The following is a 24,453-nucleotide window of genomic DNA, read 5'->3' on the forward strand; positions in this document are numbered from 1 at the left end:
AAGCCGCCACACGCGTCGATTCGCCGGTTGAAGGCTTACCTAGGATAAAGGATAAACAAAAGATTCTTGTCTTGTTTCAACTTTAAGCCAGAGATGGACATGAACATGGGCATAAAGTGGAGATGCGGTTGGATAATGTGCTTCTATCCGACAGCTTCATCAGAAGGCGGCAGAAAAATCAACCAACCAACACCAATGACGGCCGCAAATGACCAAAATCCAATCAGTCAACGAGGACAATGAACAAAAACCAATCAACTAAGTGTCCAGTGCCAAGAATTAGCATAAGAAAGCGTCTCAGACCAGTGCGGCAGACCGTTTAGCTCCTAATGAAATTTTTGCACCCAAAGGGCGCTCGTAAAACGACCACGTCATCGGGCCCATTTTGCAAGTTGCTGTTTTAGTGGTCTTCCCTTGCCTTCCCATTCAGTCTCCATTCTGTTTTCTCTACTCCCACTCAGCCTCTCAACATCCTCTTTAGCTCTTCAGTCTGGCAAGTTTGACTTAAGTGCAGTTTTAGCGCGACTTTACTCTGGTTTGGGTAACTACTACAGGGATACATGTTGATGCTGATGCGGATCTCTCTCTGATAGTCGTAGTAGGTACTGCTTCTGTTTGCTCCCTGTAAACGTTGCGAACGTGTTAACTGCAGGTGTTTGGCATTTGAGTTACGTGCGCACGCAACAAATTGCAGGACAGATATTCGGATGCACTCACCCCCCACACGACTAAAATGGGATGGGAAGGGGTTGGTTTGGGTTGCACTTGGTTTTCGGGTTGCGTGGTGTTGAAGTGAGAGATGTCGTGATGGGTGTTTAACTGGAGGGAGGGGAGTACGGGTAATAAAACCCGCAAAATGGCGCTTGTAATTAAATTTCAGCATCTGGTACGCGGTTCATCAGTTGTTCATATCGGAGTTGGGCATTTTGGAAAATCTGCGTATGGCAGATATAATCCAACTCTATTTGTGTTTGAGTGTTGGAGTTTATCAATGGATGGAGGGACCGGACCGGGCCGGACCGACCATTAAGCCAGTAAACAGCCCACAACTCAATCAGAACAACGAAATAACAGTGCTGCCCCCACATTAAGATGCCATTGGAAATGGCAACTAGGAACCTAAGTAATTTGTTTGATGATAGGCATATATCATCCAATAGAATGAAAAGAGATTAAAGAGGGAAACTCGATAGTTAAGAATAGAAAAGTCTCTCAAACATAAAAAACTATCTGCAGTCAAGTGAAATTTAGTTTAAAGATTTGTTAATTTGTATCATAAGAAGTGTTTAAATAACAAATTGTCCTAAGCCATTACTTGATAGTTTAAAATTATGATTCAATTAGCGGCATCTCTATTATTTGCCCTCAGCCAATTCTAAAGCGTCCCCCAAATTGCTAAAGTGTCCACCAAGTGCCAGCGCTTGGACATTCCTGTTGACATCGTGATGGGAAGAGGGGGAGGAGTATCTGGGTCTGGTAATGGCATCAACATTTTGGTGTCTCTTAGGGGACTCTCTTGTTGTATCACAATTAAATTTGCTGCTTCTGTGTCCTTGTGTGTGTGTGGTTCTGGTGTGGTCCATGCTTTGGGAAGTTCGACGGGTCAGCCAAGTTCTGACCCTCACTCAGAGGCTGGAATGTGGAACGTGCCGTTGCAACGGATTGGGCTCATAATGCATCGATTTCAATGGCTTTGGACCCTACTAAATGCAATCACTTTGAGTGCTTTGATATATTGGCCACTGCCGCAAATGAAAGCGTGACTGGAAATGCTGAGAAGTGGCATTCACATTACTCTACCCCAACCAAGTGCCAGGCAGGTGGAGGATACCAAAAACTTGATTCGACTTTGAATTTAATTTCACAGCTAAGAAATAACAAGGCTATGCCAAATGTCATCATCAGCATAAGGAAAATGCCAGCCAAAAAGGAGTAGGAAGCTGGCTGCTGGGCTGGATATATGTATGTGTAGTCAACACCTGAGGTGTACTTATGGCTTGGCATGGCATGGCATTAGCATTCCTTACAGCCAACCACCAGTCGGAGATAACAAAAACATGCACAACAATTGGCTTGAGTTGGAAAATGAAAACTGCTGCTCCTGCATCTGCAAGGATGAGGGTAAATTGAGCTCATGGTGTTGCTCCTGCTGTCGCTCACATGGATGGATTCAGCGATTTTATGGCAGTCAGGCATGGTATACCAGCCAAGCCATCTCGATGGCGGGGCGTTGAAAATAAACACATTTTCAAGCTCAATGCCAGCCGAAAGGCACAACAGCAACAACAACAACAACAAGTCCGAGAACAAAGCCAAATACAAACAGCAAACAGTATCATGGGCGTAGTTAAAGTTCAATTAAGGCCATTTGCTAAAAATTTAATGTAAACAAAGATATTAATAGAATCTGGATTCTTTAGAGTTATAATATTGCCTATAACTTTAGGGAGACAACCTTATATATCTCTTCCTTTCAATGAAATCCTTATTACGCCCTTGCCAATAATACAAAAATAGAATTGGAAAAGTACCGGGTAGACTTGTGAGGACTGTGAGGTAGTCCAGGGGCTGCCAACGGACATATAATGAAGTTTCGCAATCTCATTGAACGGGTGCGTGTGTGTGTGGGTTTGTGTGTGTCTAGATCCTGGCCTGCATGTTACGTACGTACATACATACATACATTTGTATACGTGTGTCCCTGGCTGGGCCAGTTGAAGCTCAAGTGTGATTACATGGCCCCCATGTTGTACGTTGGCGTTGAGTGTTTGTGGCATCATATTATTGTTTTTGTGCTCGCGTGTGAAATCAAACTCAATGCAATGCATTGGCAAAAGGATTAAAAGGATACCACCAGTGGCATGACGTTGCATTTGGGTTGCGTATGCCGTCTGTTTACGGAATTGTTTTGCCTAACCTAGCTGAACTAACCATTTCGAATGCATACATACATATGTACATACAAACATATTTACTGTTTGCCATCGACAGCTTGTAAGTGTAAACAGATACATAAAGTGCTGAAAGATTAGAATTGTCTCTGAATTGAATAGAACTGGTTAGATCGACTAGAGTAATACTCTATTGGATAATGTGAATGAAATTGAGTACACTTATAACCTTAGTTTTTATGGCATTCGAGTTTCCCTTACTAACTTAAGCTGTTCTGAGAGTATTCACCGAATATATATGACTTTTTGGTTTTGAAGCTAAACACTTTAATCATCGATCCTTTGACTGATGGTCGTCTTAGCCAAAAATAGAGAAATTTCAACCTGCAACCGTATTGACTCATCATGGCTACTTCGGGTGGGTATTTACATAGTTCCCTAGTTCCCCAAAGGAGCAAGCCAACTTACACAAACACAGCATCAAGTGGATGTGGATGATGGCATCTGGCAAATACCACACCAGAACTTCCAAGAACTATACAGTTATTTGACTTTTAACTTTTATTGCTTTATGTAGTTTAGATAAACGTTTGTGGCATACCATAAATATGCAGCAGCAGCAGCAGCAGCAGCAGCAGCAGCAGCAGCAGCCAGCGAGAATAACAACAACGAAAAACAGAAAATAAAAACAAAAAAAAAGGGCAAAAACAATGCCAAAGGGATGCCAAGCAAACAAACACACACAGAGAAAACTTTCGAGAGTAAAAAACTTATGAAAGAGAATTGGGATGCTACTGATGCCCCGCCTGATGGCCTTCGATGATAGACAATCAGCAGACAGACACCCAAATGAAATCTTTTGGGTGGGTGGGAAGTGTGAAATGTTTCCTGATTTATGTTGTAAATGTAACCAGGCAAGTTCGCCAGTATGCACTTGACTTTGCAACAAAGTATCTTTTTCAGTTTTCCTTTTCTATTTTTCACTTTACACTTCGTCATGCTAGATACAATTTGTCGGCTGTCTTGGCTTGTTTTATGATAAACACTGCAACAAATTAAAGTATTTTAAAGAAAAGTAACTACAAATATGAATTAAGTTTAGAGTTGTTTATATAAAAATATCTATTTTCTATTAATTTAGAACAACGAGCTCTGTAATGGCTTTTTTTCTAAGATTTCTAGTAAACAAATGAAACTCCAGACCTGATATGAAGTGAATTTCTTTGAATATCTAATGATTTCTTATCTTATTCTCTTTTTTTTTTGTTATCTCAGAACTGACTAAAAAATTTCGATTCAAAGACTTTTAATTCTTAAAGAGTCTGAGTGTTTTTCTTCTTTGTTTTCCTCTGTGCAGCATCAAGTTCAGCTGATTTTCACGCTCCATATAGAAGCTAAAGTTATATATATATATTTTTTCGGGGTAAAACTTTAAACAGCGAAAGTTTTAATTAATTTTACACCCACACACATTCACACATGTGGTACACTTACTTAACTTATGCATCTAATTACATTGGGCAAGGTGTAAACAGGCATGCCGTGGAATGAAAAACTTTACTGTGGATAAAAAGTGGGTAATGTGTCTGTGGTGAACCATCATTATCGTGAACATCATCAACTGGCGGATATCAGTACAATGAGAATGTCGGCGACGGTGACGCGTCATCATAAAATTGCCTGACTGAAGGCAAACAGCAAACAAACAGCAGCTGCAGCCTTGAAGTATGCAACACGTTTTTTGCCAGGCACTTAAAGTGCTTGTGCTCGTGCATGTGTCTGTGCATGTGTGTGTGTGTGTGACATTGACAAAAGGGGTGTAGCAAATAGATTAAGGGTTGAAGTCGAAAGGAAAAGGTAAACAATTTTGAATTTATAGAAATATTTATGCGGGCCTTCAATTAACAAACATCAATTACTTAAAAATTACTTAAGTAAAAGCGCCAATAAAAATGTCAATGAACTTTCTATACACTTTCTTTAGTTTAGAAAATGACTACTACAACTAACTAACAAAAACTCTTACTCTTTCCTCTGCTTTGCTCTCATTACTTTAACTGATACTCTTAAATTGCTGCAAATATCTCAAGTGCATTTTAAACGATAGTGCAAGTGGATGGTTCATTTCTTTATTTCTCTTGATTTGCCACATATTTTCGTTTGTGTGGCATTGTAAAATGATTGTTACTAGTCTCTTTCGATGTTTGTATTTCACATTTCGTTGCATTTGATAAGCGGATTTTCAATGAAACCAAAACCACGTGCCACGCTTCAATCGGCAAAGGCAAAACACCATTCAAACACTTCACAGACGTCGAGCAGCGGCATAGACATTGAACATCTGCGAAATTGAATGAGAAATTTCCTTTGTGCATTCTCTCATACATACAAATCTATTCTATATGTACATATATAGTAAATTCAAAGCTCGAACATAGTTTGGCTAAACAATTTTTCCACTAAAAAGATTTTGTTGTTGGTTGGCTCTTACTTTTTTCTTTTTTTTTTTTTTCTTTTTGTTGTTGTGCCATTTCACAAAGGATTTTTAAATGCATGAAAAGCAAGTTGTTTTGCTAGTTTTCTTTTTTTTTTTTCTTTCTTTTATCTGTGGTTGGGAAAAACACACATTTTCGCATTGAGAAATTTTTCAGTCTCATTTTAAAGCATGTCAGTGAATAAATTCATTCTATTCTTTTTGTTTTTTTCTTTTTCTTTTTTTAAATTAATCAAAACTTTAGTCATCAGGCATTTCTGACTGGGAATTGGCATGTACATAGTTCCCTTGGCTTTTTACTTCATCATACAAGCATCAAATGTCAACAACAGCAGTCAACATCGTCGCATAATTTTAGAAAAAAACTGACTTGAATTGAGTTGAGGGCAAACACTCACAGCCAGGGGCCCATATTTAAAGTCGGAGTTGGGAATGTTTGTCTAACTATTTTTGTTTTTTCCTCTCCCAGCAGTCAGTCAAGTCCCTTGATATCATCCAGCTGAGTGCAAATTCACGATAAACACACAAGAGCGAAATGAATAGCATTACATGATTCATTTTCATCGGAAGAGCCAAGTTTATCGTATCGTTTAAGTAAAGACAGAATTCATTTCTTTAGTTTTCTACTTGTGTTTGGCCAGAGCACTTTAAAAACAACACAGAAATTTCACAATTTCATCATCATCATCATTATGAATTCCACGGACATTTGGACTTTTATGTATATTCCTAATGGACCTGTGATTAGTTTCTACTGGTTAATACCGTCTGTGATATTGCTATTATTATGCCATATATGGTGTATTTATCATTGTGTTGGTCTATGTCGTCGGCGTTATAAATCTCGTGCTCAAGAGCAGGCAACAGGAAAAGAATCCATCAAAAACTCTTCCATGGTTGGCATTGCAGTTTCGACCAGACAATCGCATGATGCCATGACATTAAATTGTTATTGATTTTAAAGTTAAATATAAAAAATAGTGAACATTTTGTATATATATTGAAGTATAGTTATAAGTAAGAGCTATGACAACAAATGTAAACAACGTGTAATTGTAAATAGAGTAAAAGATCTTAAAAAAGTGTATGTTAGTATATATTATATATTAGTCATTTCTTTAAAGTAAATATAAAATACATTTCCAACTGTTATTTATATACAGAAGAAGCGATTAAGAAAAAATGATTCATCAGCGTCTATATATTTATGTACTTACAGATATAATATTTTTATGTTATATATTTCATTTTGATCACAATTTCTTTACCCAATATCAATACTTTACAAAGGAATTCCATTTATGTATCAATGTTATTAAAAGACAAGATTTTCAATTGAATTGAATATTGAATGTTACTTCTGCTTCCGCCAATCTTCATATTTGGATCCGTCTATTGGTATTTTGTTTTATCAATGTTAATGCCTCATTGTCTAATTAATTTTGCTGTCAAAGTCATTAGCTCTTGTTAATATTTTCATGAGTTTTTTGCTTTAGATTGCGATCTTTTTGAAATGAGAGTCAAACCTCTTGTTTAAGCCCACACGAAGTCAGTCTTCAAAAGGTTCTCTTCAGTCATCTGCAATTCCCAACTAGTTTTTGTATTGAATATATGGCATGGCTAATGAAAGAAGAAGAAAATTAATATAATTTCGAAGGAAATCAGTGACTAACAAGAAACTAGACATATATTAAAATAATAAGTGTTTTTTGCCCTCATTTAATAACTTTTGTCATTAAATTTGTAAAACAAATCATGTGGAAAATGAATTTTTTTAACTGTGATTCTGCCAGCCCGTCGAATTGTGATTAGTGTTCAGGGATATCTATAAGCAGAACGATGTGTCTTCGCTTTGTAATTTATTTGATTGTTTTTATAGCTTTGATAGCAAAGGTAATTATTAGGAAATTTCCAAAAAACCCATATGAGATCATTTTTAATATCCAATTTCACTTTAGATTTATGCTAAATTCGAATTCACGAATGTCGTATGCAATGTGTTAGATAGGAAATGTGTCGAATATGAATATTGTTATCTAAAATCCATTAATCGAACTTACAAATATGCCTCAGTAAAACTGCGTTTAAACACGTTGCCACTTAACAATTTTGTTGTATGTATTATAAAATGCGGTTAGTTAATCATTGATCATTAATTGACATACTATAATTTTAGGTAAATATCGCAATGCTAAAACGTTTAAATGGCTATAAACCATTTTTATATAACATAACGTTTGATGCCTGCAAATTTTTATCGAATCCCAAAATAAATCCAGTGGCAAATTATTTTTACGAATTCGTAAAACCATATTCCAATGTAAATCATACATGTCCTTACAATGTAAGTATATCAAAAATCAAATTTCATTTGAATAAATTTTTTATATCTTTCATTACAGCATGATCTCATTGTAGACAAGGTGCCTATTGACTTTGTTGATTATCGCATAACTAAGCTGCTTCCCTTTCCCGAGGGTAATTATCTAGTTGAAAGTGCTTTAATTGTCAGAGGTATCAAATGTGCTACTCTAAAGGTTTACGGAACACTCTCATAAAGAACATTACTTATCGTTTATGTATATCCCATAATTTGTAAAGTTGAAGAATAAAAAGTATGATTAGTCTGAAAATAAAGCTTAATTGTTTCTGAATTTGAATGATTTTGTGACTCTAAAGAGTTCAAAATTATGACACATAGTTTTATTCAAATTAGGGAATTAAATATATCTAAATTTTTGATCAGCATTAGTATATATAAACATTTCAAACATATCGCAATTCAACTGGAAAGTTAACATCTCTCGCTCTCTCCCTTTGACATGTAAAAATCATCACCATTATCGGCAGTTGCCATTGACCAGGTGAACACAAACGATGTGGTCACTGTATTGTCCAATAATTTTGCTCAGTGTGATTGTAATGAGTATTTCACAGGTGAATTGAGAAAATAAATATCATATTTTTCTATGACTCATAAACATTTCTATTTTGAAGATCAATTCCAAGTTTGAGTTTACCAATATTAAATGCATTTCCTTGGATAACAAATATGCCGAATTCGAATATTGTTTTTTAAAGTCCATTAATCGAACCTACAAATATGGTTCAGTGAAAGTTAATTTTCATCAAATTCCCGTCAATCAATTTACAGTAAGTATATGAAATGGCATTTGATTTATATGATTTATTTATGGAAAGTTTTCAGATCAACTTGGCCATGTATAAGCGACTCAATGGATATAAACCATTTCTATATAATATCACTGTTAATGGTTGTCGCTTTTTGGCCAGCATTAAATCCAATCCTGTGGCTACATATTTTTATGATTTCATCAAGCCGTATACCAATTTGAATCACACATGTCCCTACAAGGTGAGTGTAAGAATCGTGGGAAAAGTTCTAAAATAATCTAAAGTCTAGACTTCATTATAGCATGACATTCTGATAGAAAAGGTTCCAACTGATTTCATCAATCATAGATTAACCAAAATTCTACCCTTTCCTGAGGGAGATTATCTAGTCCATAGCATATGGATAGCTGCTGGTAAACATCGTGTTGAACTCAAGGTTTATGGAACGCTCTCCTAGATGCAAGTTCTTTGTTTTCCATTTAGTTCAAAATTTATACTATATAGTGGATTAATTATATACAATAATCGTTTGCTAGTCTAGTCCCATGAATTTTGTTCATTTTAACGACCTTTTAAACTGCTATAAACAAATTTTAAACTATTTTTTGTATCACTTTGCATTGTAGGTATTTAAATAAATAATATTTAACTTTTTTTCTCTGATGACTTTTAAATTCATATGTCATTAGCAACTTGAATAGGAGTATTTTAATTCATGACATCATTTAATAAGGTTTTGGTGAGAACTGGGAGTCAAAAAATTTTAAAAATTACATTAATAAATTACATTAATAAATTAAAAGTAAAATCTTAAAAGATTCTAAACTCTCTTCAAGTCTAATACAAAGAAGTATCTAATACCTAATACCATTGGAAGTATTGTTCTATTGTTGTTATAATAGCCAAAACAAAATTTTCATTCTATTATAATCATGGAGTCAAATAATAATTATAATTCGATTATTGAAAAAGTCACATAAAAATGTTTATTTTTTTGCCCTTGTTAATCACTCTTAGTTCATCTACTAAACACTAAGGATGTGTAGTCTATATGGGCTTTTAAATTTATTGTTTGTGCTTTCGTTTCTGATCGTAGAGGTAAGTAACATTATGTAAAATAATTCCTTTCCTTATCATTTACATTTATTTAAGATCGATGCCAAGTTCGAATTTACTAATCTGAAATGCAAGGCATTAGATGATGATTTTGTGAAATTTGAATATTGTTTTCTAAAATCCGTAAATCGAACTTATAAATACGCTTCGATGAAAGCCGTATTGTTGAGGCCACCGGTTAATGAATTTCTGGTAGGTTTTAGTAATATTTAATACAAATTGTCAAAACTAATGCTTTTTATAGGTAAATCTTTCATTGTTGAAACGTCTTAATGGCTATAAGCCATTTCTTTATAATTTTACTATCGAAGGTTGCAAATTCCTTGGAAGTCACAAAACAAAAAATCCTGTGGCCACCTATTTCTATGATTTCATAGCACCCTTTTCGAACATAAATCATTCATGCCCTTACAATGTGAGTTGGAAACCATTTCAAATGCATTTAATCAATAGTTTTTGTATTCCCAGCATGATCTCATGGTAGAAAAGATGACAATTGATTTTATGGATTATCGATTAACCAAAATGTTGTCATTTCCGGAAGGTAATTATATGGTTAATACCACTTGGTCATCGAATGGCATTTATCGGGGTAATATTCAAATTTTTGGAACAATTTCATGAAATGTATATTAAATGAAGCTTGTGTGATTAAATCTCTAACATCTCGTTGAGATATTTTTCTATTGAATTGTATTTTAAGAATTTGGAAACCAATTTAACAATATTTTACAGCAGAAGGAAACGAAGACAATATTTTTTATGGATGCTTAAAAATTAAGGACTTAAAAGTTTGCACGTGACGTCGGTTTTCGTTTAAGGTGGCTGTGCCTGTTGGTCATAAATTATCCCAACCTTCTCGGGTTGACATTTCCTTTCACTGCCTTGAGAATTTCAGATGACGCGTCAACGAATTTTCATGGCTTTCACTGACAGCATGAAAGACGCTAATAAACGACATTTTATTGTTGCTTTGGCTCCTTACGTCATAGACTTGGAAAGATGTCCTTCTGCCAAAGACTTCGTACGGATTACGATTAGGAGTTTAACTTGTTGAGAAATTCTATGCAAATTTTTGAAACGAAATTCGGCAAACTTTATTTCGTGAGACATTCGGGAAACGTTTTATTTTAGTTTTTACAAAATACTAGTACTTACTTTTTTTTTTATGACGTGCTCACCCTTCTAGACAAATTGAAACGCTAAAATAATTTACGGCTCAACACTGAACCGCACATCCTTTACCCCCGACTAACAAACTATTGGCCATGCTTTTGGTTCTGGTCCTTGGCCTGGTCGTCGTCTAGCGAGTCATGGTCCTTGTTCACTGTGCACGTTAAATGCCATACGAAAATGCTCCCAGTTGGAAAATTAGTTTAAAAATACGTTGTGTCCAGCTCCAGTTTATATACTAGTTTGTGGGGCGAAGCCATTGCCTGGCCACCACAAAAACTCACTTTAGCTCATCTTTTTGGGGAGGGAGGGTGGTCGATTGGCCGTTCTGGGTGGCATAAAAATTCACTTAGCTCTGGCCTCTTCCTCCATTCAATAAAAGTTAAAAATGGAAACGACTTTAGGAGAAGGCAAAGAGAGAATTTGTGATAAAATTTGGTGTTTTACAATTTTATTATGTGACACGGCCACTCGGCGGGACGCAACACCCCCTCCCCCTTTGCTTGTCTGTCTCCTGAGCTCATCAAATATTTAATAAGAAACATTTCGTATATTTCATTGTTCCAAGAATCGTTTAAGTAATTGCAATTTAGTGGACACACGTTTTACACGCACACTTCTGCGATACTTGGATGGCCTGGATGGGTGGGAATAATAGGATGTAGGTGAGACTTTAAATCATTACGTGTCCCTCCCCATCGTGAAATCGGTTGGGTTTTGTTTATCTGGTGACCATAAATTAACGCATTAGTCATTGTCCCTGTGTATTAGGGGAACAGGCAGGCATCGGCATTGAACTGTTTGCATTTCGACCATTGCATTTGGCCATGCAGCTGCTGCCGCCAAAGCGAGAGTGTTAGGCCATATTCTGATTGTGGGATTTACACTGTGGTCACGGTTAACCGCAATCGAAGTCGTTGTGTATCACCCAGCCACTCAGCCTCTTCTTTTCTGATCATTTATTGTCCTATGGAAGTTTTTGTGAAGCTCAACATCTTGTTTGATTTAGTCCAAGCCTTCGGGAACTTTTGCCATTGCCAATTTCGTACGAGATGTGTATCCCAAAGAAATGACTCTCTTTGTTTGCTAATGAGCCAATTTAGTTGCATTGAACGAAATTGCCTGCTGTGTCTGGGGCTATATGCACTTCAAACTTGGCCATTGGCTGAGGTGTTGCTTTGAAATGTTAAGTGGATAGCAGCAGCAGCAATCGTTGCCGAAATCCTGTATTTCCGCCATCAGAAAAGGCCAAATGCGTAAGCTTAAAGAGTCATAGAAGGCGGACAACAGCCACTGCAACAAATGCTTCAGATTTGCTTTAAATAGTTTCAAAAAATCATTTTCAATAAGAAATAAAGAAACCTCACTCAATTGCTGACAGAAAGTTCCTGTTTGCTTTCAAGAAAAGGACTTAAGTGAAAGTAAGAATGTTAACTCTTCTAATCTTTCAATTTCAATTAATCATTCACAATTAGGTACAATAATCTTTTGTTTTAGATGAAAAAGGTATTGAATAGGAAAATCCAACAAGACTTGGTTTATATTTGATGAATTTTAACATCATTTCATGACTTTTTATGTATAATAGTCAAGAGGTATTTGCGACATGCATCCAATGAGTGTCGATTGAGATAGCATTCCTGACTGAAGTATTTGCCACACTGTGCACACTGATGCTGCCAGCAATGATGACCCAAAGTACGTTGATGAGAGCGCAAGTTTGAACTGAACAAATGATGATAGAGATGAGGTTATAACTGGCTCTTTTTCAATACTCACCGATCAGCAAACGACTTCTGGCATGACTTATCTGGACAGGTGAAAGGCCTTTCACCGGTGTGTATCCGTGTGTGTGCCACCAGCATCCAGGCATGATGGAAAACCTTAGTGCAATGCCTACACTTGAATGATTCACCTGGCACAGGTTTAATCCGTCGACGATCACTCTTTGGCTTCTGAATCTCTGGCTGAATTTGTGCTTGTTTTTTAGACGAAGTCGCAGCTGGAGATATAATCATTGAAATGATTGTTAATTATAGTTATTTGATTTGTTTAGGTTTACCTTGCATTAACCTTTTTCTTTCTAGCCTATTGCCACTGACTAGTACCTTGATTATGCCTATATTTACTTTAGGTCTGCCCAATGAACTTGTTTGGCTTGCTTCTTGGCCTTGTAATTGATTCCCGGGCAACTCAATTTCCCATATCGTATGGCTAAATTGACAAGTAATATCCAATGGCTGATAAATGGCCATTAACTGAACTCCTTGTGCCTCTTCGATTTGTCGTCGCATCACAATGGATAGATCATCACTGGCTCTCCAATCCTTGATGGGCTCAGCAGTGCCATAATGGAACTTCATCTTTGAGTCAGTTTTCGGCTTAATTTTGTGACTTCTTGTGGATGAGCCTCTGCTGTTGCTGCTGCTCTTATGGCCATTGCCTGCAGGACGTGGGCGTGGCATGGGTGGCAAATTGGGTATGGCTCGCCAAATAACTGACAAAATGTAGTGCACCTATCATTATCATTCGTGGATGTTTATCTATCTTACTCACCTTCATAGCGCTTATAAAAACGTTCATGTTTGCCATTGTACCTATCCGAAAAGTAACTATTAAACATGATTTTTTTTTGATTTTACACTGGATTTATTAATTGATAGCCTATATTTTTCTATTTAAGAAAAGTCACTGTAAACTGTCAAAAGTTGAAAACAGAGTTGCCATATCTGTTCAAAAAATACTAACCTTGCTTGCTCAGGGTTATCAAAGTTAAGTATGTAAATCTATTTTCCTAACACACAAACGTGATTTTTTTAAAGCAATTTAAAAGAAGACTCAAGTATTTCGACCAGCTTTGGCTTAAATTGGCCAACAGTTGAGTAGCACCTTGTGCTATGCTTTGTTTTGCCTTAATTAAGTAATCAATAGCCAATTTTTGAAGTGGCATTTTAAAGTTTATGCATTGCACAGCCATCAGACCGCATAAGATGGAGGGGTGGAAGCACTTAAACCATTTTCTTGTTAAAATATTTCTGGCCAAGGGGCTAGGGTGAAAAACACTCTGGTAGTGTTCAATGTCCAACTTGAATGTGTTCGACAATAAAATTAGTTTGCTGCCCACCACCCACACAAAGTGAGGTGAATAGCTTAGGGATAGAGTGAGACGAAATGTGCAAAGACGTTTTGCAATTCGCCTGTAATCCTGTCGTTCACCCGCCTATTTCCATCCATCTGTTTTGTATGTATGTGGGAGTCTGCTTTAAGGATTCAAATTGAGTTGTTTCGCCATTTTCTTGAGCATCATTTTGACTGCCTTCAGTAAGCACTTAAGACTCTGGCTCTATTGTCGAAAATTTTCAATTGTTTTTTTGGTAGTTTTCGTTTTATTTATTTGCATTTTTATTTTTCATTTTCATTTTCAGATGGTTGTTGGTTGGTCTTTCTGTTCTTTTTTTTTCCTTTTTCGTTCTTTACGTTTTCTCTACATGCTGTCGAGTGTGTTTTGTAATAAAAGCCGGAAGAAACATTTCATTCAACTCGCTTGGAGATGTTGTTCAACAGCTTTATTGCATTTATTTGGCACTTTATTACCCCCGGAGTTGGTTGTAGTAGTTGCAGCAACTCCATTTTCAACAACAACGGCAACAACTTTGGCCTGTTAAATGGCTAAAAGAGCCACAAAATATTGGCCAGCAAATTACTTGGGTGATTTAAAAATGCACCAAAAGGACACAGAGAAAGAAAGAGAGAGAGAGAGAGAGAGATAGACAAAACCAATTTGCTAGTTAAACATTAATTCATTTTGACAACTGCAAATTTTGCTTGTCTTATGCATCATATCATATCTATCATATGTACATATCATACATTTGTATCTATAGACTGAAGCAAATGACATTTTTCATATTGTGTATTTCATAAAGTTTTATTTGCCTGTATGTTGCTAACGACAAAATCGCATAAATGTTTTTTTGGGTGCTAGCAAACAAAGGACACTATACAAGAAGGAAGAATACTGCAATGCCAATGAAATTGAGCTTCTATCTCTCTCTCTCTCGCTTTGCCTTTCTTGATTTCTATCTCTTTCATCAGCTAGTACTTCAGAGTCATCTATCTGTGTATGTGTGTGTGTGTGCATTTTAGTTTGTCTATGTCAGTTGGACTATTAAAAATCTATTCTGAAGTACATTGAAATTGTGTGTTTGTCAAGCTAGGAAAATATGTTCGCTTTATACATAAATGAATGCTGGAAAAAATTTATTGCATACTTTTTTTGTGTATAAACAAAACGAGACTGTATAAAAGATGCTTGAAGCTTGTAAATAAATATGATAAAAATTATATACGTATATTTTCTTTTTCCTTCCTCGCATCCAAGAACAATTGCTGCAAATGAGTAGAAAAAGGCCATGTGAGAAAATATAATAAAGTGTCAAAGCTGAGAATTTAGTATATACATAACATAGTTATACCCTTTTAGAGAAAAGGGCTTCTTGATATATTCATTTAACATGATAACTGTAAATTTGTAAACTGAGTAAAACGTCTTTAATTCAAAGGGAATTACTATAGTAGAGTTGTGCCGTTAAGGATTAGCATTAAAAAATTCAATAGTAATAATAATGCAATCATTTGACATTTTTATAACAGTAAAAATCATAATTTACTCACCTGATGACCCCAAAGAGTTTGACCTCACTGAGCAATGCAGCTCCAACAACTGATGGGCACCCCCTCAGTTGCAGTTTCTTTTATAGGCCCAACGAAAGCCAAGCAGTAAGAGAATCGATCACTTGCTGAGCACCTCTCGCGCACTGTCACCTCCTACGCAATACACACACACACACATACACTAACACCGCGCTCACTTTCCCCCTCATATGCACGATCATATGCACTCTCATAATCACGCAAATTATATTCGTTGAAAGAACGAATTTTAGTCACTAGATATCTTTAGATATCTTTATTTATTTATTTAAATTTTTGATTTAAATTTTGCAGAATTAAAAGATTTTTGTTCACTGGATATCTTTAGATATTGTGAGTTTCTTTATTAATTTTGAACTTCGACTTCTGTCTGGTTACAATTGAATCTTAAGACTGAAAATATGATTTTCTTTGGCATATGCAAATGCCCATTTCGTTTGTTTCATAAGTTGCTGATCGAGCATTTGCAACGGGAGCGACGGCGACGCTTCTGTTGTTTATGCTTTTGAAATTTGATTTTGGTTCAAGTACTTCTGCATGATTATGCTGATCTCGTCGTTATCAACATTCCCATGCATAGGCTTATTTGTTTGTTCAGCTTTGGCTTTTTGTATAATTATGTTATTTGTTTGTGCGACTTTGATTGGTTTCATAACTCCTCCCCCTTTGATGAGGGATTCTCCTGGATTCCTCTTTTACACTTGTTATAGGAATATATTCCTATGAAGAGGAGTACAAGAGTAATTGATACTATGCCAAAACTGTTGGAAACTATTGTTTGTATTTTTATTTCTTTAATTGTTTTTGTGTTTTCTATTTCTTTTAATACGATATCTTTAAACGTTTGCTTTTCGGTAAAGTTAAATGAGTTTTCCTCTTCTTCTTCATTGGCAAATGATTGTATATAAATTTCTTGGTTATTTTTGTAGTATGTTTCGTCTATGAGGACTGTGCAATTTGTGAATTCTATGAGGAAGTTTCCTCTTAATATTTCGCTATTGGTGGTATTGTTGCAATTGTATTGAATTTCATTATCTTGTGCATTACTTATTAACAATGTACCTTCGTTTATTAATTTTGTCTTAAATTCTACATCTTCTATCATTTTACAATTTCTTTTAATTATACAGTTAGAGCTAAGCTTGAGTTCATTTATTGTTTTCTGTTCTTCGTATGTATAAGTTTTGTTCTCTATTTTTATTACTCTTTCGGGACTCATGTCGATTCTTTTGTTCTTCTGATTAGTTAGTGGGGTTATTAGGAATACTGTGGTAGTTATTATGTTAGTTGGTATTTTGATTGCTATGATTATATTAGTGTCATAGGTCATGACTCCCATGCGAATTAATTTAATTTTGTAAAAATCTATATTATAGAGTATAAACTCTTTGTTCGTTAGTATTGAGGGGTGAAAGAGGTTATATTTGGCTGACGCTATTGTGTCCAAGATGGTGTCTACTTTATCATGCAAAAATTTCAACTTCAACAGCTGGTCATGATACATTATGTCTGTTCTGAGCATGGTATTATATGTCTCAATGTTGTTAAGGGTTTTGGTTATTTTTTCCCTGTCATCCAATATTACTTCTTTAAGTGTGTTAATAGAATTTTGTAAGTCGTTATTTATGTTTACTTGTTTGTTAATATTGTTAATTATGTTATTTTGGTTTTCTTGGTTATTAAGGAGATGATTCATAATGGTTTCCCTGTCGTCATCATCCATGAGACCGGTGAGCCACTTCTGAGCTTTTCCTATTGCGTTGATAAGGCCGCGTTTTTGTCTTGCTAGCGAATTTGGGGTTATGGATCTTATTTTGATTTTTATAGTTTCTATCTCTGTATCTAGCCTATGCCTGTCTTTCTTAACCAGAATTTTCGTATTATTCTGGATTATGTTGGTTAATTCTAATATTTCTTCTGGACTTATTATATGTAGGACCATTTTGAACTCGCTAACCAGCTCCACCGTACTTTCCCCCAGCGATATGAATCCGGTTTCAGCCTGGATCGGGGTTATGTTGATCATTGCCGTCGACAGTGTTGGCAACAGGTACATGATGAGGAGTGTCAACGTTATCTGAAAATTTTGTAGGTCTTTTAATGTTTGTTGTATGGATGTTTTGTAATTTTGTTTTCCTAAATTTGGGTTCTTCCTTGTGTCTTAAGTTTTTGTAATTTTTTATAAATCCTTCTGTTCTGGTTTCTATGTAAGTTTCCCTGTTTTTGTTTAGTTTTGATATTTTTTCAGCTTTTTGTGCTGACATTCTGTCATATAATTCTTTGTGATCGACTTTATGGTTTTGTACTTCGAATGGTGTAGACTTTGTGGTGGTGTGGTGTGTATTGTTGTAAAAGTATACAGCTCTGGCCATTTGTTCAATTATAGGTCTTTTCTCTTCTATATTTAGTGTACGAATTTTCTCTGTCAATGTATTATTAAGTCTTTCGACATCGCTATTGCCAGTATGACTATTTGGCTTTGTTAAGTGGTATTCTATGCCTTCTTTTTCCAGGAATTCCCTGACGTTCAAGCTATTGAATTCGTTGTCGAAGACAAATTTCTGTACTTTCCCTTTAATGGACAAGAACTGTTGAATGTGTTCTACTATTGTGATACTATTTCTATCGGTCAGTGGCAAGCAAGTGGCGTGTTTTGAGAATTTATCAATGAATATTATGAAAGATTGTTTTGAATTCACATATGTGTCCACATGTATTATCTCGTTGCAGGTTTTTGGTGTTTCTGTTAGATGGAAGTTGTTTTTAATGGGTTTCCTATCATATTTCCCACCACTGCAAACGTCACAATTATTTATTATTCTGTGGATATGTGTTTTTAGATTGGGATGGTAAATTTTAAGTTTAAGTTTCTGATAGGTAGCAACTATCCCGCAATGGCCACTCTCGTTTTTATGAAACAGAGCTATTTGGGTGTGCAACTCATCTTCAGACTCTATGTCTGTAGCGAACCTGGTACATTTTACGAACCTTACTTTTGGATTGGAAGTGTATTCCTTTGTCAATATCTTTTGAAATTGGTAGAATTCATGGTCGCTTAGGTGTGAAAAAACTCCTATCTTTCCTGCTGTTATTTCTCGTCTGAGGATGTTTACTGCTTGGTTGTTTTCCAAGTCTTCTTTGCTAATATAAACTCTCTTTCTGCCAAACACTTGTACTATGGTGTTGGGTTTCTTTTCTGTGAAAATTATTTGTGTTTTGAATCTGTTGACTGCCGTTTCTAGTATGGACATGTTAAAGCCCTGATCCTCTTCTTTAGAGTGAACCGTTTCAGTCAGGGATTTGTTGTCTTCTTCGTCTGTTGGTTCGACCTCCATTAGGTTAATTTCGTCTTCTTTAATCCTACTCAAAAAATCGGCAATATTATTATTTTTTCCTTTTATGTATTCTATATGGAAATTGTACTCCCCTAGATTAATGAGCCATCTCTGCAGTCTTGGGCTTATATCTTTGCCCGTATATTTAGCCATCAGCCATTTTAAGGGTTGGTGATCGCTCTCGAGGTCGAATTCTCTACCATAAACATACGGTCGAAAGTACTTTACGGCCCACACTATGGCTAGAAGCTCTTTCTCTATAGTCGAGTAGTTGCATTCATGTTGATTTAATGTTCGGGATGCATATGCGATTGGGTGGCTCTCTTGCGATAGCACTGCTCCCACCGCGAAATTACTGGCGTCTGTAGTGACAGTGAATTTCTTGGAAAAATTTGGGTATCGTAGGACTGGACTGTTTGTAACTAGTGTCTTCAACTTTTCGAATGCAGCTATATAGCTTGGGTCATTAGTGTTGATCGTCTCGTTTTTCTTCAGATACCTTGACATAGGGAATGCTATTTTTGCATAATCCTTAACGAACTTTCTGTAAAATCCTGTCATTCCCAGGAATGATTTAATCTGTTTTGCTGTTTTAGGTAATTTTAAATTTTGTATAATATTTACTTTGTCTGGGTTCGGTTTAATACCGTGAGTGGTCAGGATGTGGCCAAGAAATTGTGTTTCTTTCTTAAGGAAGTCACACTTATCTACTTGAATTTTCAAATTTGCCTCCTTCAAGGTTCTAAATATCTTCCTTAGGGTGGTCATATGTTCCTGAAGGGAAGTGCTAAAAATTAATATGTCGTCCATGTAGACGACACAGTTGTCATTAATATGGTCTTTCAAGACTTCATTCATGAGCCTCTGAAATGTCGATGGAGCATTTTTTTAGTCCGAACGGCATTCTGACAAACTCATAGTGACCTGACGGTGTTGAAAATGCCGTTTTTGGTCTGTCTTCCTCTCTTACGAGAATTTGGTGAAAACCCTTCGCCAGATCGAGGGTTGTGAAATATTGGGATCTACCTAATTTATCCAATAGAGAGTTTAGATTAGGGATTGGAAATCTGTCATCGACCGTGAATTCGTTTAATTTACGGTAATCGATGACGATTCTGAACTTTTTTGACCCTGAATTATCGAGTTTTTTCTCGACGATCCATAAGGGACTGTTGTAGGGTGAGTTACTCTTTTTTATTATGTTCTGCTCAAGCATTTCCTTTATCTGTCTATTTATTTCTTTTTCATGTATTTGGGGATATCTATATATTTTAGAATATAAAGGCTTATCCACTGTGGTAATTATTTCGTGGGAAATCTTGTTTGTTGCTGACAAAACGTCCCCCTCATGAAAAAATAAGTCGTCAGATTCCGCTAATAGGGTTTCGACGGCTCGACGTTCCTCGTCATTTAAATGAGCGAGGTTGAAGCGATCTCGTATTTCTTCTTTGTTCACGGGTTGCAGAGCACAAGCATTGTGCATGGCTTCTGGGTATTCGTAATCCAAAAAATAAAATTTTCTATCGAGTAATTGTACATATCGCTCTGTGTTGTTGATTTGAGCATTGAAGGCTTTTAAGAAATTTTGGCCTATTATTGCCGAGAAATTTTTGTTTGAGAAATCTATAAGATTCCACTGTAGTGTCCCCGAGTAGGGTATCTCTTTTGGAAGTGGTGTTGTTACGGTGTATTTCACGACGTTAATGCCGTTAAGAGTTTTATAAGAGCATGGTTTGGTGAGTTCTGTTTTGGGGTATTGAAATTCGAGAATTTTTGATTTTAAGATGCTTGTCGTCGCACCAGTGTCGACTAAGCATTTAATTTTTTCTTTTCCTATTGTCCACACTATTATGGGTAAGGATGCTCTAGGCAAGGAATCAAAAAATTTACCTGTTCTTCTTCTTCTTCTTCTGCCTGTTTTTCTTCTAAAGTCCCAATCTCCATGGGTGTGGGATCATTCTTTTGAGTGTCAACGCTCATATGAGACATTCTTGTCTGTCTTGAGCTGTTACCCTTGTTGTTATAGTTAGGTTTAGAATTTGGATTTTGGGTGGGTTGTGACCTGTTATACGACTGTTGGTTGACTTGGTCACTCCGAGGTGGGCTGGCGTTATTATTGGTGTTTGGTTGGCCACCTTGATTCTGTTTGGTATTGTTATTATTACTAGCAAACTGATTATTCTGGGTTGCGTTTTTATGAGTGGTGCTAGTGTTGGTGTTAGCGTTAGTGTTACCCTGTTTGTTATAGGTATTGTTCGAATTTTTCCTATACCTCTGTAAGATAGCTCTGGGATCGTCCAGTGCTTTAATATTTGAATATTTCGTTTGTAAAGCATGCATAGATATGCCCTGATCGACATGAATCCTGAATGGAGTGTCTATTTTATTCGTTAACATGTTTAACAAATCTCTATCTACTTTATCATTTTCATACATGGCTGGTTTGGATTCGTCGAACATATATATTTTATTTATTTCGCACTTTGCTTTCTCAAACTCCTGGAACAAATCTCTTAAACTACTCACTTTGATGAATCTGCATCTATCGAATACGTCCTCGTAGGTCATCCTGGGTCGCATTTGCTCCATCAGTTTGGTCTTCATTTGGTCCCAGCTAGGCTCCATCCCCAATTGTCTGATGAAATTTGCTGCTGTTCCCGACACCTTTTCGTTAGCGACGATGCTAGTGCCAAACTGGATCAGCAATGCGTTTCCCTGGCATAATGTCATGAGGAACTCCACAGATTTTATAAAAGCCAATACATCATGTTGGTCGTCGAGCTGCCTTAGCTGGCGAAACTGCTGGATGATATCTTTGTTTGACAGCCACTGGAATGGTTGTTGTTGTTGTTGTTGCTGTTGTTGTTGCAGTTGTTGTTGTTGTTGTTGATTTTGTTGCCTTAATAGGTTCAACTCTCCTTCTTGTTGAAGCAATGCTGCTCTTAAATTATCCATCTCTGCTTCCATTGTGGTTTAAATTAAAAAAATTTCTCGCAGATTAACTTTGGTTAATTCTGAACGTATTTGTCCGATTTCGACTGCGCCAATTATATTCGTTGAAAGAACGAATTTTAGTCACTAGATATCTTTAGATATCTTTATTTATTTATTTAAATTTTTGATTTAAATTTTGCAGAATTAAAAGATTTTTGTTCACTGGATATCTTTAGATATTGTGAGTTTCTTTATTAATTTTGAACTTCGACTTCTGTCTGGTTACAATTGAATCTTAAGACTGAAAATATGATTTTCTTTGGCATATGCAAATGCCCATTTCGTTTGTTTCATAAGTTGCTGATCGAGCATTTGCAACGGGAGCGACGGCGACGCTTCTGTTGTTTATGCTTTTGAAATTTGATTTTGGTTCAAGTACTTCTGCATGATTATGCTGATCTCGTCGTTATCAACATTCCCATGCATAGGCTTATTTGTTTGTTCAGCTTTGGCTTTTTGTATAATTATGTTATTTGTTTGTGCGACTTTGATTGGTTTCATAACTCGCACACTCGCACTCTGTCATCTCCCACGCAATACACACACACATACATTAGCACCGCTCTCCAAGTGCCCGCTCATATGCACGCACACTTAGCTAACGTCAGCGAGAGGGCGACTACGTGTATGCAAGTGAGCGAGTGCAGTTCTCACGATCAGCAACTGAGCGTATGAGTGACACAGCAGTTCAGTGGGAGAGCGCTTCTCTCGCTCTTTGCTATCGCTGGGCCTATAAAAGAAGCTGCAACTGAGGGGGTGCTCATCAGTTGTTGGAGCTGCATTGCTCAGTGAGGTCAAGTGGTTGAAGGTCATCAGGTGAGTAAATTATAATTTTTTAAAAAATGGAAAAAATTAAGAAAACTTAAAAAAAATTCGAAAAATTAACAAATATTAGGAAAAAGTTAACAAAATTATGAAAAATCTAAAAAATTAAGAATAATTAAAAAAAATTAACAAAAATTAGGAAAAATATAAAAAATTAAGAATAATTAAAAAAAATTAACAAAAATTGGGAAAAACTTAGAATAATCTTAAAAAAATTAACAAAAATTTTGAAAAAATTAACAAAAATTAGGAAAAATTAAGAATAATTAAAAAAATTAACAAAAATTTACAAAAAATTAACAAAAATTGGAAAAAATCGAAAAATTATTAAAAATTAGAAAAAATTAAGAATAATTAAAACAATTAAGAAATATTGGAAATAATTAAAAATTTCTTAATTTTTTTTAAAATTTTTTTTAATTTTTCTATATTTTTATTAGAATTATTCAAAGCCAAACAAACATTTTAATTACTTTTCTTTTCATCAATGCTAATGTCAACAGATTAAATTAGAAATGATTTTTTTCAATGCTAAAGAAAAAGTAATGCTAATGCTTAATGCTGTTCTAAAGAATTATACATTTAGATTTGTCAACTTTAGTAGAATTTATAGACTTGTTAGGGTATTTGAACTTGTATCTTGTTTTTTTTTTAGCTTACTTCTGCGTGTGGATTAAGTACGTGACAGACACACAAATCATGAAATTAGCCGCGTATTCTAAATTTGCTCATCTCTTGCAAAATGGATGAAAAAACTAAGCTCTAACGAAATGAAAACCTAATCTAAGAAAGTAAGTAAGTTTGATACCTCAGAACGAAATAAATGCATGAATTTCATTCCCATTGGGCCTTCGACAAAGATTGCATTCAAATTTTGTCATCAACATATAAATGAAGCATCATGGCAAGTCATGACACACACACACACAAACATACACACACAGGCCTAGTGATTTTCCATTCTGGCCAATATTGTCTTGGCCGTTTTTCTTTTGTTTGTTTCTTTTTTGTAAATCTCATCATTTTTCATTTGAAATTAAAATTATTTTTGCCATCTTGAAGACATTTTTGCAAGAATAAATTCTTTGAGAAATAAAGATATTTAGTTTTCTAATTTAAAATGTTAAAATCAAATCATAAAAAAAGAATGTCCGTATACATATATTGCATAATTTAATCAAATTTATCAAGACTAGAAAAAAAGGAAAAGGAAAATATCATTATATTGCCTTCAGGCATTTGGCAATTAAATTTGCATGCCGCAAAGTATGCAGAAAAAAAAAAAAAAGGTGTCAAAGCTTGTTGTAGAGAGACGCGGGAAAGAAGAGGAAAGTGGAAATTTGGGAGGTTATTTACTAAAGAAAAACATACATACAGTTGTTTGCAGCATTTGCGGGCAGACCACAAAATTTGACCATATCCCCTTAGCCCCTCCGCCACCACCACCCCCACATCATACCCCAAAGGCAAAAGCATAAACAAACTGCGACATAGGCAAATACAACTAACTTATTTTTCTGCTTCTTGCTTTTGTTGTTGTCATCGTGTGTGTGTGTGTGTGTGTGTGTAGATTTAGGAAATTTGTTAATTTGCACAAAAGTTTTGCATTGGTCCTGACGACATGTGTGTGGCATAAACAAAAAGGCAACAAGAAGGTGGCAAAGCATTTTATTTGATTACGTTCAAGTACTGAAAGGTTCATACATTTAAACAAAATCTCTGATATCTTCAAGACTTAAATGTTTTTTTTATGGATATAAAATATATTTTTGATTTG

The 24,453-nt window shown here is 35.6% G+C and overlaps 1 protein-coding gene across 1 annotated transcript; it reads right to left on the reverse strand.

Moving 5' to 3' along the window:
* Nucleotides 1–12,324: 12,324 nt before the first annotated feature.
* Nucleotides 12,325–13,533, reverse strand: LOC137583016 (transcription factor che-1). Its single transcript, XM_068297887.1, has 4 exons — nucleotides 13,366–13,533; nucleotides 12,872–13,306; nucleotides 12,589–12,811; nucleotides 12,325–12,534 (listed from the first exon to the last, which is right to left on the reverse strand). The coding sequence occupies exons 1-4, from the start codon at nucleotides 13,430–13,432 to the stop codon at nucleotides 12,375–12,377; spliced, it is 885 nt and encodes a 294-aa protein (XP_068153988.1). The 5' UTR covers nucleotides 13,433–13,533; the 3' UTR covers nucleotides 12,325–12,374.
* Between the last annotated feature and the right edge of the window lie 10,920 nt (nucleotides 13,534–24,453).

The sequence above is a fragment of the Drosophila tropicalis genome, unplaced genomic scaffold (assembly GCF_018151085.1).
Source record: "Drosophila tropicalis isolate 14030-0801.00 unplaced genomic scaffold, ASM1815108v1 contig_859, whole genome shotgun sequence".
NCBI lineage: Eukaryota > Metazoa > Arthropoda > Insecta > Diptera > Drosophilidae > Drosophila > Drosophila tropicalis.

Bases quoted from the DNA above. Each gene is read 5' to 3' on its own strand.
- LOC137583016 (XM_068297887.1), bottom strand. From the start codon at position 13,432: ATGTTTAATAGTTACTTTTCGGATAGGTACAATGGCAAACATGAACGT. The intron at 13,307-13,365 runs GTGAGTAAGATA...ACATTTTGTCAG, and splicing joins TTTTTATAAGCGCTATGAAG to TTATTTGGCGAGCCATACCC. The intron at 12,812-12,871 runs GTAAACCTAAAC...TTATATCTCCAG, and splicing joins AAGAAAAAGGTTAATGCAAG to CTGCGACTTCGTCTAAAAAA.